This window comes from Barbus barbus, assembly GCF_936440315.1.
Source record: "Barbus barbus genome assembly, chromosome: 24".
In the NCBI taxonomy this organism is placed as follows: Eukaryota; Metazoa; Chordata; class Actinopteri; order Cypriniformes; family Cyprinidae; genus Barbus; species Barbus barbus.
Genome location: NC_136752.1, coordinates 4624029 through 4644956, shown reverse-complemented (window position 1 = coordinate 4644956; position 20928 = coordinate 4624029). Strand labels below are relative to the sequence as shown.

The 20928-nt window shown below is 38.5% G+C and overlaps 1 protein-coding gene across 1 annotated transcript; it reads left to right on the top strand.

The window, feature by feature from the left end:
- The first annotated feature begins 527 nt into the window (after window positions 1-527).
- On the top strand, window positions 528-20695 carry LOC306843795 (organic cation transporter protein-like). The gene is made up of 10 exons (XM_079375468.1): window positions 528-1180; window positions 2658-2761; window positions 4272-4426; window positions 5109-5277; window positions 5411-5537; window positions 10572-10678; window positions 11326-11537; window positions 12321-12429; window positions 15478-15690; window positions 19617-20695. Exons 1-10 carry the CDS (start codon window positions 821-823, stop codon window positions 19687-19689), a joined length of 1629 nt encoding a protein of 542 aa, XP_079231594.1. The 5' UTR covers window positions 528-820; the 3' UTR covers window positions 19690-20695.
- The last annotated feature ends 233 nt before the right edge of the window (window positions 20696-20928 follow it).

Sequence of the window (20928 nt, the reverse complement as noted above, 5' to 3'; positions counted from 1 at the left end):
GCACATATTATTGTCTTATACTGCATGGCCATGCTTTAGATCCCTTAACCCTTCCCCCTACCTAAACTTAATAACTGCCTTACTAACTATTAATAAACAGAAATTTACGAGTTTATTGAGGCAAAAGTCGTAGTTAATAGTTAGTTAATAGTGAGAAATGGTCAACAAACTAAAGTGTGACCCCTAATTCTTGTGCGTAAAAGTGTGAAAATGAAACTATTTATGTTGCAGAGAGATGACAATGCGAAAATCAAACCTCCTTTACTTTCTTTTACACTTCCTCTGCTCTCTCACCCACAGACATAAGTTTGTGAATTAAATGAACATAAAGAGGAAGAAACAAGTGCAGGGGGAGTTTGTAATGCAGACGGAGAGAGAGTGTGAAAGTAATTCTTCCCTCCTGTCACCGATAATCCCCACCCCTTCACTCAATAGTCCCTCCCCCTCGTGCTCACTGGCTCATTTCAGATATCTGGGTCACTCCCAGCCCTCCCCTCCTTATATTGCCCTCAAACAATCCAACAGTCAGAACTCTGCTGCAGCGCTCTCCGTCTCTCCTTCTCCCTCCCTCCCTCCCTCCCTCTCTCTGCTACAGGTGTGAGGAGACCTACACCGGCCATTCACACGCGCCTGTCCCTCCTAGCCATACCCATTTCATAGCATTGATAATATCATAATACCGATCTGACATCTAGAGCATTACTTACATGTGCACTTACACACCAACTTCTGTTGTGTCCTAAGACTCGAGGGCCCAGTCATCATCACCTCAATAGATGCTGTGTAAGTTTTCATGAAGTGACATTCAAGGAAAAGCAGGATGAATTTTGATGAAGTCCTGGACCGGATTGGAGGGTTTGGACGCTTCCAGAAGACGCTTTATGTGTGGATCTGCCTGCCACAGATCTTCTTGGCCTTTCACATGTTGGTGTCTGTCTTCACTGGGGCCATGCCCCCTCACCTGTGCAGATCCACCTGGCCACCGGGCGACGGTGGTGGCCCTACGCTGGGCTTCAACTTCAGCATTGCTCCTGGGGAATCCTGCACATCCGTTCAGGATGGCCCTCTGTCCCAGCTTAATCACAGTCTACCAATTACTGAGCACTCGTCCACTTCAAACGACTGCACGGGAGGATGGGAATTCAGCAAGGAAGTCTTTCTCAGCACTATTGTCACGGAGGTGAGTGCTAATCTCAAAACATCACAGTTGTATAACAGGATGTGGTCGTTTTGTGATGTAACATGCACAGCGTTGCTCTTTCTTAACGCGTCCCTCTTTCTGGTGCTATCGGAGCTGGTCATGTATTGTGGTTTAGATGTTTTGGGTGCTGACTGCATTGAGAATTTCTGGCCTCCTGTGGTGAAGGCATCTCAGACAGCTTCATTAAATTGGTGTTGCTCACAGGACTGCAAGACGGACCGATGGAACTGCATTTCTTTTGCGAAATGTGAGCAGAGAGATGGGTTGCTCACAGCAGGGCATCCTGGCAGAACCTGCTTTGATTTACAAAGACTGGATCTTGGCCCAACCTCACAACGGGGGCTGACTATCTGATACGGCTCTCTGCTTTACAGCTGCAGCGTTTGTGTGTGTGTGTGGGGGGGGGGCATCTTTCTCTAATCCATGTGTATAGACCTTGAGGACAGAGTTTCTAAAACAAACTGCTTCTAAGATCCTACCAAAGGTATCTTTGTGATGAAGACAGATGAGAGATAATTGTGATAATGAAATAATTAAGTACATTCATTCAGAAAAACAGGTTGTCACTATGGCTGTACTTTCATGGGCCAAATTTATTCACCCCTAAATATATATATATATATATATGTATGTATATACAATGCTAAGGTACGAATATGAATCTTTTAGGGGTAGATAAGGTACAAAGTTGTTCCTTTAGAGATACTGCAACAGTGACAAGCTGTTGTACCTAAAGTTTTTGCACTTTTTTTCTGACAGTGGGCTCCTCCAGTGCCTGCTGAAAATTTCCACTTAATCCAGTTTCCAGTAATAACTGATTTATATTTGACCCTGTACCACAAAACCAGTCTTAAGTAGCACAGGTATATTTGTAGCAATAACCAAAAATGCATTGTATGGGTCAAAAGTTTCCATTTTACTTTTAAGCCAAAAATCATTAGGATATTAAATAAAGATCGTGTTCTAGATATTTAGTATTTTGTAAATTTCCTACCATAAATTTATTAAAACTTAAATTCTGATTCGTAATATGCATTGCAAAGAACTTAATTTGGACAACTTTAAAGGCAATTTTCTCAATATTTAGATTTTTTTTGAACCCTCGGATTCCAGATTTTCAAATAATTATATCTTGGCCAAATATTGTCCGATCCTAACGAACTTATCAGCTATCAGCTTTCCATTGATGTATAAATCTTTGACCCTTATGACTGGTTTTGTGGTCCAGGGTCACAAATATGACATAAGCTTGACAGTAGTAAGTCTAGATGGATGATCAGTGGGCTATTGTACCAACAGGAGGAATGTTTTTGGAGATAACAATCCATCTAGACCAAGCTGGTTAGGACAGATAAACCACCTTGGACTGACTACAACTAGCCATAACGTTCCACAAACCACCTGAATGTTATAACACTGATTTATTTCATTTTGACCTTGTGACCTTATTTTACAGTGGGACCTTGTGTGTGAAAATGCCACTTTGAACAACATTGGATCTTCTATCTATATGTTTGGGCTGCTGGTTGGAGCTGTTCTGTTTGGCGCCCTCTCTGATAAGTAAGTAGAAGAATCTCAAGGTAACTTTCAATGTACACAATCTCTCAAACTCTCATACATCCAAAACTTTCCATTCCAGTGGGAAAAAAAACAGGATCTGAAATTCAAGGACTGATATCAGGTTACAAACCGTTTTGATTGACACAAGATGATTTGTAAACTGCACGTGCCTGGACAAGAGCTTAAATTCCAGGATGTTTGGATATTTTACATAAACAGGTCTCAGAAAAACTCTGAACACACCCTTTCAATAAGCTGACAAATGTGACTCTGTCTGTGAGAAACACAGTTCATGGTCTGTCACACTTCTGAGACGGCTGGCTGACACTTCTGTCCTGTATGCAGACTTCTATTTCTGGTTTTATTTTACTGATATTTATAGAGAGAAATAGTGATTTGACTAGTATGTCTTGTGCTAGAGCCAGTTCAGATGGATTCTGCAGTATTGGAAATGTAGTGGTTTTAGAGAGCGGATCTAATAAGCAGCACATGTTCACATTTCAAAGCTGAACAGACAATAGCAGCACTGTGGTGTGAAAACATTAACTGCTGAATGAACTGAAGGGAGAATGTGGGATGGAATGCTCTAAAACACTGGAAAGACTACAGATGTTTACATGAGACTGTGCACCATCTACTGTATGTGGTTCTTTCAGGCTTTTCTTCACAACCCAGATTATAAAGTCGATCCAATATGGAACTAAAATAGTTTATTGTTTAAAATTGAACTTTGATGGTTTCATGCTCTTGGCAGCCAACAATGCACCACACAAAAAATATTGCGGTTGGCACAAATCATGTTTTTCCTCAATGCAAGCAAAGACATATTTTAATGTAGTCTGGATCATATGATTTCATGTCAAATCTTACAAGTACTCCTTGTCACAGACTGTAGCACAAGGCACTTTTGTGCATGCATTAAAAACATCCAGTCTGCCATGAAAATCCTCTATATCAAAAAGCTGCATTGAGCATCCTCTCAAATATTAGGGAATTTGGTTGGATGCATGGCCTTTTAAGATGATACGATTTCATTTTAAGATGTTACGGTTTGCATTTTTACATGTGGCAGGCTATTTTACTCAAAGTGACATTGCAGGTGTTCAGCTGGGATTAAGACTTTACTTTCTGCAGACCAGTCAAGTTCTTCCACATTGACTGAAGCAATCATTTCTTTTTGAACCTTGCCTCATACACAGAGGCACTGTCATGTTAGAATAGAATTGCTATAAAATTAAAAACACAATTCCCTAGAATATCTTTATATACTTAAAAATTAAGATTTGTGCTCATGGAAATGACTAAAGTAGTTAAACCTGTTCATTAGAAGGGGGTGACCCAATACTTTTGGCAATATAGTGTATATATGATCTGAAGTACAAGATCACAATCAATAATTCTTTTTCACAAGGGTGGACCCATGCACACCTATTTTCTAGGAAACATATTACTAAGTGAGCTTAATCACACAATAGTGTATGTATTGACGTACGGTTTTATGCTATTTCAGATATGGCCGCAGAATTATCATATTGATTGGTTTAGCAGCACAGGCCATCTTTGGAGTGGGGGTCGCTTTCGCCCCAAATTTCTACATATATGTCTTGCTTCGCTTTGTGGTGGGCATGACGATTTCCGCAGTAATCATGAATGCATTTGTGTTGGGTAAGTAAAAGATCCACTAAAGACTTTAATATTTTAACTTGTTATGCTTTACCAAGCATTCTGGAACTAGAGAAAATGGCCTATCAGAAAGAAATTGTGGTCACACTTTATATTAGGTGGCCTTAACTGCTATGTACTTACATAAAAAAATAAGTACAAGGTACTTATTGTGGTCATATTGTATTGCAACACACTTTTTCTGCCACTGAGGTGGGTATGGGTAAGGTTAGGGACAGGTTTGGTGGCATGCGTAGGTTTACGCGTGGGTTAAGGTGTGGGGATGGGTCAACAGTGTAATTATAAATGTAATTACAGAAAAATATTACAGATGTACTTACATAAAGGTATTTTTAAAAATGTGCAATGTAAGAACATGTATGTACACAATAAGTGCATTGTATCAAATGATTAATTTAAATGTAAGTACATAGTAGTTAAGGCCACCTAATATAAAGTGGGACCGAAATTGTATTGAGCATTATTATTTTAGCAGCAAGACAATTTTCTTAATAAGAAGAATATATATTCTTTCGAATTGTACTGTGGTTGAGTCAACAGAGTCTGTGATAACATTTAGCCTGAGACTAGGCCTAATAGAGTGTCTAATGGTGCTGGGATTTTCTGGTTTACTGTGAGTGTAGCTTATTGTACAATGTGTGCGTTTTTTCTTTTGATTCTACAGGTACTGAGTGGACGGGCCCAAAAAAGCGCATGTTGGCAGGTGTCATCACAGACTACTTCTTTGGTTTTGGCTACATTCTGCTTGCAGGTGTGGCCTACCTCATCCGAGACTGGCGTAAGCTGCAGTTGGCCATTTCTGCCCCATGCTTCCTCTTCCTTTTCTACATCTGGTGAGCTGCAAACACAAAAAGCCTGCAATGTGTCTTGTGACTTAAGTGTCCGAAATGGTCCTGGTACTTAGGAGGCCACTGTTCTTGCATGCATTCTTGTTATTTACGTATGTTTATTTTTGTGAATTTTCAGGGTGCTTCCTAAGTCTGCCCGTTGGTTAATGGCCAATAACAAGCATGAAGAGGCACTGGATCTGATTCGTAAGGCAGCACTTATAAATGGCAATCCTCTGGTAGACGATGACATTGAGCTCTGTCAGGTATGGCATACACTTAAGGCCCCTTCACACCAAGAACGATAACTATAAAGATATAGTTCTCAATATTAAAGAATAGCAGAGTCCACGCCACAACTATAACGGTAAAGGCACAGAGGCCTTTAGTCTCATGTAGTTAGACTTTTCACTATAAGCAAAAAATCTGGTCCTTATTGCAGCTTATTCTGGCCAAGAACTGCCCTGATAGGAAGAGACCATTTTACATTTAACATGTAAAGGGAACAAACCAAAACTTGTATAAAACTTCTTATTCAAAGAAGAATTATAGCATCTGTTCCACTTCACTCCTCCTGGGCTTTAGGCACTGCCCACGGCAAAGACACATGGGGTTGGATTTATCTGTGAAACCCAGCTAAATATTTTTTTAAATAGCAAAAAATGTTGTCATCCTAATGTGATTTTTAAACCTGTATGACAGTCTTTCTTCTGTGAAACACAAAAGAAAAATAATACACTGATCTCTCTTTATCCATGCAATACAATGAATGGAAACCTGAGCTTCAAAAACAAAAGCATCCTGTATACCCAAGACTTTCAAACAACTCTTAGAGCCTCCCCAGCACTGTACATTTTGGATCTCCCTTAGTTAACACAGCTAAATTACCTCATTAGTAGCGTACTGTACTCCATGACCTGAGCTGTTTGCGTCTAATAAGGAAAACATCTCAAATATACAGTCATGATGTAGCAACATATCTTTTCTTCCATATAGTGATATATATCTAATTGTTGAAAAAGTTGTTGATTGGATGAATGCAGATTTGAATGCTCGCTTGCTGACAAATATAACATATGACTGGAGAAGTCTGGAAGTTAGGATAGAGATGATGAATGCCAAATCTAGCACTAACCTTAACCTTTGATGCACTTTGTGTATACTTGAAGTGAAATTTTGCCTGTATGGTTATTAGATTCCCTGTTTTCGACTTTGAAGATGAAATTGAGGACACAGATATAGAACGATGAGTTGGAATACAGGGAACTAGGACTAGAACTGTGTCCTTTTTGTGTTTTGTGGAAGTCCACATTCATAGTAAATGAATGGAAGATGAATGAGTACAATGAGTACTTGTTCTGTGTCCCATGGATAAAGATATACAGGTTTGGAACAACATGAGAGTGACTTAATATTTGGAGAATTTTCATTTTTGGTCTGGGTGAACTTACACATTCAGTTGGTAACTGCGTTTATCCGGCTGGTCATTTAGCTGGTTTAAAATGTTGACACTTTTGATCACCAGCTACTTGTTTAGCTTAACAACACCCAAACCATCTAGGACTGGTTTATAGTCATCTTGGACCAGAGATGGGCACTCGAGTTAGTGACTCGTACTCGAGTTGCATTTTTATAGATTTCAGACTTGACTCAGACTCGACCTGAAATGACTCCAGACATGACTCGACTCGAGGAAAAGGACTCGTGAATATTTTAAAAGCAACTCGAGTCTTTTATCCTTAAATACTTACTTATATAACTGATAATCAAAAGGCGGACGGCATCCGCACCCCGGACCGCGAGCCATAACAGCAGCACCATTTTAAGTGAGCAGCGCGTCAAAACAGCGGAGCAGATCACATAACAAGCGCTCAGTGTCATTTATGGTAAATATCTTTCAGCGCTATATCCTCTAGTATTTTTTATCTAAAGCCAAACGCCTTTTTTAGACCATTTCAAGGACGTAAACAATAACAAAGGCGTTGGAACGCTACTGCGCATGTCTGGTCCTGAAGCATTTCCGGTAGCGCCATTTTTAAATCTCAGATCTATCAAAACCTACAGCGCATCCTTTATAAGTCTATTTAAAAAAAATAAAAATTGACTTACCCTTTAAATATGACTTGAGAACATTAAAAGTAGTCTTCCGGGCAGCTCTGATTGATGCTGCGTGTGTACACACGAGAGATGGCGGTAAACACGTATCGCAGTCTGGATGCTTACAATTAAGTCTTCAGTGTCACATGATCCTTCAGAAATCATTCTAATATGCTGATTTATTATCAGTGATGGAAAAAGTCGTGCTGCTTAATATTTATTTATAAACTGAGATAATTTTAGTATTCTTTGAATAAAATAACTGCATTTATTTGTAACAGAAAGGTTTTGTAACAACATGCACAACTGTTCAAAAGTTTGGGGTCAGTATTTTTAATTTTTTTTTAAGAATATGAATACATTTATTCAGCAATTTTTTAAATTGATTTTAAAAAGTGATAGTAAAGACATACTGTTAGGAAAGATTTCTATAATTTTGAAAATTCCTGTCAGGATTCAATCAATCAATCAATCCTGTATAAAGTATCACAGGCTCCAGAAAAAATATTAAGCAGCACATTTGTTTCTGTTACGGGGCTGATGAGACGTGAGACATGCGGATCCATATGCAAGGCTTTATTATTAAACATGGTCAGAAAACAGGCAGGGTCAGACAGTGGCAAACAGGTATGGCAAGGGCAAGACAGAGCAATCCGTGGAGCAAGCGTGGGTCAACGATGAGCGAACAGTATCCAAAGGGGCAAGGCAGAGAGAGAATCCAGAGACGAGAGCAATAATCCAAACGGGGAGCAAACAGAGTCCAAACGGCAAGGCGAAGGGTTAATCCAGGAAACACGGGCAGGGTCAGACACGGCAGGAAAACAAGGCAAGACTAGGACTATGATAATGGCTCTGTAGAGTTGCTATCGCTATGCAAGTGATATACGCTAACAATACTCGGCCCTGATGCTGAGGAAGTCCATGGTTTAAATAGTGTGTGTGATTGTGAAATGAGCATCAGGTGCGTGTGATGAGTGAATGGTGACAGCTGTGATCTGTGCAATGCATAGTGGGAAATGGAGTCCAGTGTGCTGTGTAGTGTGAGAGTCAATGTGGTGAATGGGTGACCTCTGGTGGTGGTAAAAAAGGAGAGCATGGACCAGATTCGTGACAGTTTCCAACACTGACACTAACCAAATATCAAATCAGCACATTAGAATGATCTCTGAAGGATCATGTGACACTTAAGACTGGAGTAATGGCTGATCAAAATCCCAGAAATATAAAGAATATTAAAACAGAAAACCATTGTTTTAAATTGTGATATTTTACAATATTACTGATTTTGTCTGGATTTTTGATCAAATAAATGGAGGCTTGAAGAGCATGATAAGAGACTTCTTTCAAAAACATGAAAAATAGTAATGTGCCCAGACATTTGACCAGTACTGCATATAAACAAAAGACAGAGACTGTTTCCAGCATATTAACGTGATCCATATCAAAAGCAGCAGGCTGACCATGAGCAGCTTTGAGGGTAACACTTTATTTTGATAGTCTACTTTAGACATTCTACTAACAGTAAGTAACTTTGCAACTACATGTCAACTAGCAGTCATTAGAGTATTAGTAGACGGTCTGCTTAATATCTTCTAACACTTTATTTTGATAGATTCACAACATACAACATACTGAGTATTAGAAACTTTGCAAGTATGTGTCAACTTATTCCACTAACCCTAAACCTACCCTACTGAGACTTAGTAGACATGTAGTTGCAAATTAATGAGAATTAGTTGACATGTAGTTGACATGTAGTTATAAAGTTACTTATAGTTAGTAGAATGTCTAAAGTGGACTATCGAAATAAAGTGTAACCGCTTTGAGTGCTACATTGTATTTCATCCTCAAGTTCTCAAACACATCTGGGTGTTCATATGGTCACATGTGGTTTGGCACTGTCCTGTCTCCCTGTAGCACTCACTGTCGTAGGCACGTCCTGATATTGCCGAGTTAGACGTGTTCCTGGGTCAACATATTTTGTTGACCCTGGAGCAACATTTTAATCCAAAAATATAATCTTAACCATATTCCTACACCTAAACCTAACCTTACCCATGAGTAATCCCTAAAATCAGAGGAACTGATAGATGAATTACACTGATGCACAGGCACCAAACACTGATTGTAATCCTAAACTTCACAAAAATTATAAACTGGTTCTTGAAATCTGATCTGCCGCCATTGTTTTGAGTGCGCTCAAACGCTAACTGGAAACGTCCGAGGAACAAAGACGTCACTACTGCCGGATATCCGTTGAAATGGTGTATTCAAGCCCTTTCTGCTCCGTGTGATTTCTCTCTCTCTCTCTCCGGACACGCCAGTCTCGAAAAATTATAGATTACTTTCACTAAAACACAGCAGAAAAAAAAACAATGAACATGGTAAAAGATTAAAACATAAGTAACAGGCTGGATGTATATTAACCTTACATCTTAAAAGGATAGTTCACCCAAAAATGAAAATTCTATCATCATTTACACACTCTCAAGTAGTTCCCAAAATGTATGAATGTCTTTGTTCTGCTGAACACAAAGTAAGATATTCTGAAGAATGAGGGAAACAGAGCAGTTCTGGGGCACCATTGACTTCCATAGTATATTTTTTTCCTATTATGGAAGTCAATGGTGCCCCAAAACAGCCTGGTTACAAACTTTCTTCAGAACATCTTCCTTTGTGTTCATCAGAGCAAAGACATTCATACAGGTTTGGAAGTTCTTGAGATTACGTAAATGATGACAGAATTTTCATTTTTGGGAGAACTGTCCCTTTAATACCCCCCTTCTTTTTTTTTTACAAAGCAGATCATAGATCATATATTTAGTCTAAAACAGCTTCCTAAATAGGAATATTTCAATACATGAGGATTCTGAATGGGATTTTTTAGCGAGCCATTAAATGACTTGAGACTTGACTCGGACTCGTGACCAAAGACTCGAGACTTGACTCAGACTCCAAGTTAAAGACTTGTGAACATCTCTATCTTGGACCAACTAGAAACATATTGCAAGTTAGTTTTACTTATTGTAAAACAATTACCACATCAAACTAAATTTTCCAGTGGGGGCTATGCAGTTGTATTTGCATTTTATCTGTGATGTAACAGCTCTCTTCAGAAAGGAATATGCAAATTAGTCTCAGTCTCCAACCTGTACTACAGAGGTATCTAATCCTACTTGAAATGTGTTTTTCTTGTTTTGCAGAGCCCTAAAAACTCAGAGAAACTGCAAGAGGCAAGGAAGTACACTGTCATCGATTTGGTCCGAACGCCCAGAATGAGGAAACAGTCCCTCATTCTCTTCTACTTGTGGTAAAAAACGCAGTTAACTGCAAAAACCCAACTTCAATTCAAAATGAATGATTTAAAAGTTGAACATTATGAATCATTGTTCCTATATTCAAAAGTCAGGTCTAGAATTCTCAGTCTAAAAAGAAAATATCGATGAATTTGCAGTAAATTAATGAGAAAAAGAGTGACGTGTGTGAAGTGAAAAGTAAGGGATTAAGAGAGCTATCAATAACATCTTATCTTTACTGGAACTGCAAATTATGTTATGAATTTCCACTTTTTGAACAATTTGAACACTTTCTTTTTTGCCCTCAGAGGTAAAAGGTCCAGTTACATGACTACCTCTAAATAAATTAAATACAGATTACTCTAGAGCAATCATTTCAAAACACTATAGTAATTTCTGTTCACAAAAGCTGTTGAAGAAATTTCAGGGCTTTTCAGGGATGGGCTTTTGGTTATAATCCATTTCAGCTACACTCTCCAGCATTTCCTGTCGTGGCTCTCATTTCCCTTAAGTTTTGCATGTTTTCCTTTTATGTTTCATAAGAACTGAAAACAAAAACTTCTGCTATAGTTCTGAGCTTTAGCCATTCCCATATTAATTTTTTGAACTTGAACAGAGTTCTAAAGTTCTCAAAAGTGACACTGGATTTTGTTTGTTACAGGTTTGTGAATGTCCTGGTGTACTATGGGCTGTCACTGAATATTTCAGACTTTGGTATGAATATCTACCTGACGCAGATGATCTTTGGCTTGGTGGAGATGCCAGCACGAACCATTACTCTCTTCACCCTAAACCGCTCACGCAGGATATCCCAGTTAGCATTCTTGGCAGTAGGCGGCCTGGCCTGCCTTCTTACCATATTCATTCCAGATGGTAGGTGAAAAACCAAACCTTTACTTGATTAAAGCTCTAAAATCACACATCCGCCTTTTCACTGAATTTGTTCTGTTGATTATAATCGATCTAATTTTGTGCCAGTTAACTTTGTTTTGCATCAATCTTACCAGACTAAGTTGTTATTCTTCCGAAAACTTTAGTTACATTCATTATACATTTGACATTAGTGTTTCCTAGTTTGAGATCAGCTAGTTTTCAAAGACAATGCAAACTTTTTTTCCCCAAGAACTACCTTTTCTGTAGCAGAAACAATTACAGACTGGGCACTAGCTTCAGTGGAAAAGTAGCATGAAAGAAGAGCGTCCACATGTTTTACTAGGCACTTTAAGATACTCTATCTTCCCAACTTTTTAAGGAAAAAGGAAACATAAAGAAACCCCAAAGAGGCTGGCATGTAATTTAACAGTGTGTGTGAGTGTACCTTGGGTTTGGCTTCATACATAATAATAATAACATCCAATAAACAGACCACAGGCTCCTTTTGATGCAATGATATTATAGCTCCACAGTGTTCATGCCATTGGTTACTATTGTTGATGGGACAGAAGCCTGAAGAATTCTGAGCCACATTTAAAAACCTTGACTTACGCAAACTGTTTATATAACTCGCTAAGTAAAAGTGATGTCATGATTCAAATGAGGATCCAGAATGAAGATTTGTGCGTGCCACCCTCCCTCGAGGCAATTGGAAAACAAAACCAGAGACCATCTCTTTCTGTCATAACAAACCTCATCCATTCATAATTGCTGTCTTCACAGATCTGTCTATTGTTCGCACCGTACTTGCCATGGTGGGCAAGTTTGGCATCACCGCCTCGCTGTCCATTGTGTACATTTACTCAGCAGAGGTCTTCCCAACAGTCATCAGGTACACAAGTTCAAGAGTTTTATAAAATGTGATATCTTTAATCTGCAACTCATGTGCATCATAACAAAAACAAGCAGTGCTGCTACAGAGAAACGCACAAGAGATTCGACTAACATATTCAATTTATTCCAATAAAGTTTTTTGTTAGTATTAATGCTATGCTAACAATATGATACTTAAAAAAGCAAAAAACAAAAAAACTAGGTGAAATAGTCCATTTTAATTGAAAGGAACTATAATTATTTTCAATATTAAGAAATAAACAGTATAATTGGCCTTTATCTTGACTGATAAATTCACACAGTTTACATTAGAAATGTATTTATATTCATGTTACTAAAGTGAATTACTCACCCATTGTTTGAAAAAAAAATGTCTGTTTGGTTTGATGCAATTTAAGTCATTGGCACGGCACACTAACCACTCAACAATACAGAATTCAGGGAATTAAGCAGTTTATGACTACAATTTGAGGTTTCTATTCTGTGTAGTTTATTATTTTGATGCAAATGTTACAGCCATTTAAATCAGATATTATGACAGTAAAGCTTGTCGTAGTTCAGAATGGACCACTCTTGTTAACAATGATGACATTTTTGACCAAATATCAATTGAAATACAGTGAGGAAAAAAAAATATTTGATCCCCCGCTGATTTTGTATGTTTGCCCACTGACAAAGAAATGATCAGCCTATAATTGTAATGGTAGGTTTATTTGAACAGTGAGAGACGAAGAACAACAACAACAAAAAATCAGAAAAAACGCATTTCAAAAAAGTTGAAAAATATTATAAATTTATAATTTATAATTTACCATTTATAAATTGATTTGCATTTTAATGAGTAAAATAAGTATTTGATCCCCTATCAATCAGCAAGATTTCTGGCTCCCAGGTGTCTTTTATATCGGTAAGGAGCTGAGATTAGGAGCACTCTCTTAAAGGGACAGCTCCTAATCTCAGGCTACGTCCACACGAAGACGGGTTTCTCCGTATCCAATCGTATTTTGCCTCAAATTCCGTAAACACGGAGTCGTCTCAGGAAATATCTGCGTCCACACGGAATCACTGAAACCGACTGAAAACGATGTAGTACACATGCCAGACCAATATGTGGCGCTGTAATTCTGCCACAGAGATACACAAAAAAACAGAGAAGAAGACTTGGACCATGTGCGTAAACCTTGCGCGCTGAATACAAACTAACACACAAAGCAGAAGATTTTGCTTTAATAAAACTAATGAGCTCAGTAGGTTCTGCAGCACGAACACAGGCACGTAGTCTGACATTGTTGTTGTTGTTGTCGCTGTTAAGTGACGCAGCGGTGTCTGATTAGGGGCGAGACGTGGGCTGATGACGTCATCGTTTCAGAAAATATACGGATTCGCCGTCCACACGAAAACATGAAAACGGCGTTTTCAAATTTATCCACCCTGGGACCCGGTTTCAAAAATGATCGGTTTCACTCTTCGAAAACGCCGGTTTCGTGTGGACGAAACGCCTATACGGTAAAAAATTTATGCGTATACAGAGAAACCCGTCTTCGTGTGGACGGGGCCTCAGTTTGTTACCTGTATTAAAGACACCTGTCCACAGAAGCAATCAGTCAATCAGATTCCAAACTCTCCACCGTGGCCAAGACCAAAGAGCTGTCCAAGGATGTCAGGGACAAGATTGTAGACCTACACAAGGATGGAATGGGCTACAAGACCATCGCCAATCAGCTTGGGGAAAAGGTGACAGCAGTTGGTGCGATTATTCGCAAATGGAAGAAACACAAAATAACTGTCAATCTTCCTAGGGCTGGGGCTCCATGCAAGATCTCATCTCGTGGAGTTTCAAATATCATGAGAAGAGTGAGGAATCAGCCCAGAACTACACGGGAGGATCTTGTCAGTGATCTCAAGGCAGCTGGGACCATAGTCACCAAGAAAACAATTGGTAACACACTATGCCGTGAAGGACTTGATCCTGCAGAAATGATTCAGAGGAGAACTGGGTGAAAGTGTTGTGGTCAGATGAGACCAAAATCCAGCTCTTTGGCATCAACTCAACTCGCCGTGTTTGGAGGAGGAGGAATGCTGCCTATGACCCCAAGAACACCATCCCCACCCTCAAACATGGAGCTGGAAACATTATGCTTTGGGGGTGTTTTTCTGCTAAGGGAACAGGACAACTGCACCGCATCAAAGGGACGATGGACGGGGCCACGTACCGTTAGGACCAGGGCATTGAAAATGCATTGTGGATGGGTATTCCAGCATGACAATGACCCAAAACACACGGCCAAAGCAACAAAGGATTGGCTCAGCTTAAGAAGAAGCACAATTAAAAGTTGCCTAGACAGTCTCCAGACCTTAATTCCATAGAAAATCTGTGGAGGGAGCTGAAGGTTCGAGTCACCAAACGTCAGCCTTGAAACCTTAATGACTTGGAGAAGATCTGCAAAGAGGAGTGGGACAAAATCCCTCCTGAGAGGTGTGCAAACCTGGTGGCCAACTACAAGAAACATCTGTGATTGCCAACAAGGGTTTTGCCACCAAGTACTAAGTCATATTCTGAGATACTTATATCACTCATTAAAATGCAAACCAATTTATAACTTTTTTTGAAATGTGTTTTTCTGGATTTTTTTGTTGTTGCTCTTATTCTGTCTCTCTCTGTTCAAATAAACCTACCATTAAAATTATAGGCTGATCATTTCTTTGTCAGTGGGCAAACGTGCAAAATCAGCAGGGGATCAGATTTTTTCCCTCACTGAACATGTTATAACCCTCAAACCCCATGACAGTGACTCAGTGATTCAGTTGGTAGTGCTCATCCATAACTTCTGCCCCACCACTATCAAGTTACAAATAACAGTATAAAATGTTGTGACTGTCATTTGCACAGAATTTTCACTTACATTGTGGACAGGCAAATGACTTCTACTGTAATTGTGTTGCATCAGGCCTGGTTAGGACACGCTGTTACATTACTCCATATTCAAACACTTCCCAGTGTTCAGTTGAGATGTGAGATACAGAAACACATCTTTCTTTTTCTCAGACAAAACGGCATAGGTATGGGTTCGATGTGCGCACGGGCAGGCGGCGTGATTGCTCCCATCATCTACCTCCTGAGAAACATCAGCCGTCATGCCCCCATGGTGGTATTCGGCCTGTGCCCGCTCATAGGTGCTGCCCTCACTATGTTTCTGCCTGAGACGGCCCATAAGCCCCTACCAGACACTATAGAGGATGTGGAGCACACTGGTGTAAGGTGAGACACTGCAGACATGAGATCTTGGCCAAATATATTAATCTGGTCACACTTTAATTTGGGGACCAGTTCTCACTATTAACTAACTATTAACTATGACTTTTGCTTCAATAAACTCTAACAACACGGATCTAATTGTCTAATAATCTAATTAATTAGATTAACGAAAAACTGCATAAAATCTCAGCTCATCTGAGAACTGATGTAGGCATGTGGTATTTATTAACACAGTGCCACTTCTTTTAACAGGCTACTAAACACAGGCTACAAAAAATGCACTTATTTTAACAGTTAGATCATTGAATATGTCCAATTGGTCTTTTACAGATATTTTACTGTTTTATCTTTAAAATTATAAGGTTATTGTAAATAACAAACAAACAAACAAAAAAACGCTGTTGCATAAGTTTTGCTTTATCGCAAGAGAAATTTGCTCTTGAGCCTTTTCTGTAGGGAATTTAGTCTATATGGCATATTGTGTATCTTTCACATCCCAGATGTCCCCAGATTTTTTTTATATATTGGGTAGAGTAATAAATAGTAAGACAATTAAAACTGGCCAGCTTACTGCCATCTAATTTAACAAATAATTTAATAATATTAAATTTGTGAGTATATTTAAACTTAAAAGTTTAAGGCAGCTTCAGCAGATTTTTGAATTTTCTCAATTTATTTTTGTAGGAGATTTTTGAGTTCTCTCAACTTTTTGTTTTATAAACTTAAAACAAGAAGTTGAGAAAACTCAAAAAACTGTAAAAAAGAAAAAAACAAACTTAAAAAGTTGAAAGAAACCAGCTTCAGCTCAGCTTTCAACACTATAGTCCCCATCAAGCTGGCATCTAAACTCACAGACCTCGGCCTAAACTCCTCACTCTGTGACTGGATTCAAGACTTCCTCACCGGCAGACCTCAAGTGGTGAAAGTTGGCCAGTTCACCTCAAACACCATCACTCTGAACATAGGAGCCCCACAGGGCTGTGTCCTGAGTCCCCTGCTCTACTCTCTCTACACGCATGACTGCGTGTCCTCTCACAGCTCCACATCTATTATCAAATTCGCTGATGATACTGTGGTTCTGGGCCTCATCTCCAACAACGATGAGACCGCATACTTGGATGAGGTAGAGAGACTCACATCATGGTGCCAGGACAACTGTCTCTCTCTGAATGTGAGCAAAACTAAAGAACTGGTCATGGACTTTAGGAAGAGACAGCAGCAGCCCTACACTCCTCTTATGATCAGTGGGACCCCTGTGGAGAGGGTGAGTAGCTTCAAGTACCTCGGCGTAAACATCTCCGAGAACCTGACTTGGACTACACACATCCAATCACAGGTTAAGAAAGCCAGGCAAAGACTGTACCATCTGCGACAGCTGAGGAAATTCAGGGTCTCACCAGCAATCCTGAAAACTTTCTATTCAGGGGCCATAGAAAGTGTATTGACTCAGTGCATCTCAGTGTGGTATGGAAACAGCTCCAATCAGGACTGCAAAGCACTACAGAGAGTTGTGCGCTTAGCTGAGCGCATCTCAGGGTCTGCTCTCCCCTCTCTGCAGGACATCTACCTCAAACGCTGCAAAAGTAGAGCTGTTAAAATCTTCAAGGACTCTAATCACCCTGGTAACTGTCTATTCACTTTGCTACCATCTGGTAAGCGCTTCCGTAGCCTGATGGCAAAAACTGAGAGACTTAGGAGGAGCTTCTTCCCCCAGGCCATCAGGCTCCTAAACTCTAACTCTGTGTCATAATATCACTTGACTCCATGTAATATCACCATATCAACAAGCTATTCATAATTTTTCTCTACCATGTAATATCACCATATCAACAAGCTATTCATAATTTTTCTCTACCTCATATTGCTGCTATCCAAATACCCTGTACAACTTTTTGCACATTATTTTTTTGCACATTCCTCTCATTACTATTTGTCAACAACATACTGACCTGCACATTTATATTTATATTTTTTATCCTATCTTATCTTGTTTTATCTTATCTTTTATTTTATGTTTGTACTTCTTCTTAATATTTGTATACTATATAATTGCACTGTCCTTGGAGCGGACCTGACCTACATTTCACTGCTGGTTATACTCTGTATAATTATGTATGTGACAAATAAAACTCTTGAATCTTGAATCAGCAGATTTAGTTGTTTTAAGTTTATACAACAAAAAGTTGAGAGAACTCAAAAATCTCCTAAAAAATAAGTTTAGAAAACTGCTGAAGCTGGTTTCTTTAAACTTTTGCTCAACTTTTTTTTTTTTTCAGTGTAGGCTACAGTATGATTCCAAATCTACTAAGTGGTAATTTAATGTTATAAATCATGTAAAATAAATAAATTAAACAACATTTTATCAAACTTTGATAATTGCCTTAATCTGGGAAGATCTACATAAAAAAAACACCTCCCAGCAGGCACCTTGATATCAATTTGACATCAAATATTAGTCAAGACTTATGTCAAGATGCTGTTACATCAATTTAAATCCAGTTTGGCAATATCTTCCGGTGGTAATTGGGTGAAAATAGGATGTTAATCCCACACTCAAATGAGTTCAGAGTATATATAGGCTAATTTATGTTTGACGTTTAATTTACATAAAATCAAATTTTTGACATCAGTTTGATTTGCATATTCGACCTGTTTTTTGACGTCAATTTTGAGGTCAATTTGATGTCTTTTCAACATCAGTTGCCGAACAGGCTGTCAGTTTCAGCAAGTGAAGGACACATTTATTCTCACGTGCATTGCGTATAATGTACGTTATATGGTCTCTGACAGACAGCATGTTGAAGTTGCTCAGTCCGCCATCTTCTTCTTCTTAGAAAGCAATGACGTACTCACAACATCCAGAAGGGTGGGTTTTCCAGGAAATGCGTGTACTCTACATGCATGTATTACCTTTGCTTAGTTTTCTTTTTTCCAGGAAAGAAGTGGTGCACAAAGTTGGTTTTGTCTCTCATAACAACAAATCTTTCATTTAAACCCATGACAAGCTGTCAAACCAGCCACAGTTTGATATGGACAAGAATGGCTGCCCTGAAATGGCTTAGCGCATTCAACTGTAATATGCAACAGAAAGTTTATGAGCCCATAAAAATATTGATAGTCATAAATATACATATATACAGTATGAAGTCAGAATAGATTTAACACACCCTTGAACATTACAAAGAAACGGTGCTTGAATGGAAGCAAATTTATAGATGAGGATGTGCAATTTTGTCAATTTATTATGCATTAAATCTGTTTCAAAACTACTTTTTTCCGACATTTATATCGAACTAGAAATGCTAAAATTAAAACAAAAAAGATTGTGTCAACACATTTCTCTCAGTTGGACTGATAAACATTTTGATTTGCTATACCTTTTTCAAAGAAATAAATAACTTGGATGCTTAACTACTGTTGATAATTTTGACTAATGGTTTTCGGCCCTAATCCATTCTGCACATTCTCCCCCCAAATCCACACAGAAATGCTGAAGACATCAACAGATTCTATGGGTCTTGTTTTCATTTACCCTTGGAGATTTCATGAATGTGAATTCCTGCAGTTTACAAAGTTTTACTAAGATTTGAACAGGAGGTTAATTTCTTGTTGTTTTGCGTGTTTTATTTGGACCGACCGTGATTCGTTGTTGACACTTACAGTTGGGATGCTAAAATAATGCCAGTGCACTCACAAGAGACATGTTAAAAATTCTTTTCTCTGCCTGGGTTTAGAGTTTTTTCCCCCTTTCCTTTTTTTAATAAGGAAGGCTGGATAGAACATAAACCACGAATCAAAACAACTAAGCTCTTTAACCGCATAAAGAAAGCCACGCTGTTTTATTAAGAGCATATTTTATTCAGAGCAGATCATAGTTAAACTTGATACACATGAAATGTGGTTGATCTTTGCCCTTGTTTGCCTTACAGTACTACGGCTGAGAAGTCACAACACACTTTGTATGAAGAGTGTCCCAAACAGAACCCTGAAGGCATCCTCTGAACTCTGAACCTACAGTAGACTGTCTCCAAACAACCATTTCAGAATGACTGTCATTTCCAGCAATTCTTTCCAGGAGTACTTGAACATAAGGTGCACACTTAGGAAAAAAAGGTATAATGCTAAACATTTACAACAATTAGTTGTTCCAATTTAGCAGACTTCAAGTATACCAGTTTAGTATACTAAAAGTACAATTGCAGGGGATTTTTATTAAGTACACAAAAATGTAAATGTATTTGTAGTATACTTAGCATGAAAAAAATTAATATTAAATACATTTAAGTATATATATTTTTTTTTTTGCTAGGGTATTAGTGCCTTAAAGGTACATATCATTACTTTAACGGTACATATTAGTACCTAAATTGTACATATCAGTACCTTTTGAAAGTGTACTGCCCCAGTGACAGAGATTTATGCCTTTCTTTCTGAGAGTGTGGCATAGAATGCAGCAAAATGCAGGGCTAGCATGAAGGCTAGAGATATACATTACTGATCTTGGATTGGAAGCAATTTTATCACAATTGTACAGTAATATACATTGATATGAGGGCATTTTTATGTTGGTTTTATTGTTGTTGGGTTGAGTTTTTTTTCTTTCTTTTTTTTTTTTGGATAAATTTGAAGTCTTGCATTTTAAGACACCAGTTAATCTCCAGCTGTGTTTTATTCTGCTCGCCAGGTTTGTGAATTGTTGGATATGTGCGATTCTGCACCATTTATTATTATTTAGTTTGTTTGTTTTTATATGACCCACTCATTTTGATTTGTTTTGTAAGTGTGAGAGCTAGTAGTGCTACACACACACACACACACACACACACACACACTCTCACTCACTGTGCACAGATTTCATGATGCATTTCTTGCCTCTTTCTCTAAAAGCCCATTCTACAGGAATGCACTGAAACACTCTTTTTTTCCTGCACCCATCAATAATTTTTCCTGTTTTCACTGGGTGGAAGAAATAATAATACCTGCTGGAATTATTACCACTCTTCACTTTAAAAAAAAAAAAATATATATATATATATATATATATATGTCAACCATAATAATGTCCAAACATTTCAGTGTCCAAACATTTAAGTTAGAATTTAGCTGCTTATGTTCAGTTATTGCTGATAGATGCTAACTATAATGGCATCAGTTAATCTTCGTCAGTGAAACTGGTCACCTGGTATTTACGACTTGAGGAACTGGCTCAGAAATTGACCTCCTTTGCATGAATACTAATAG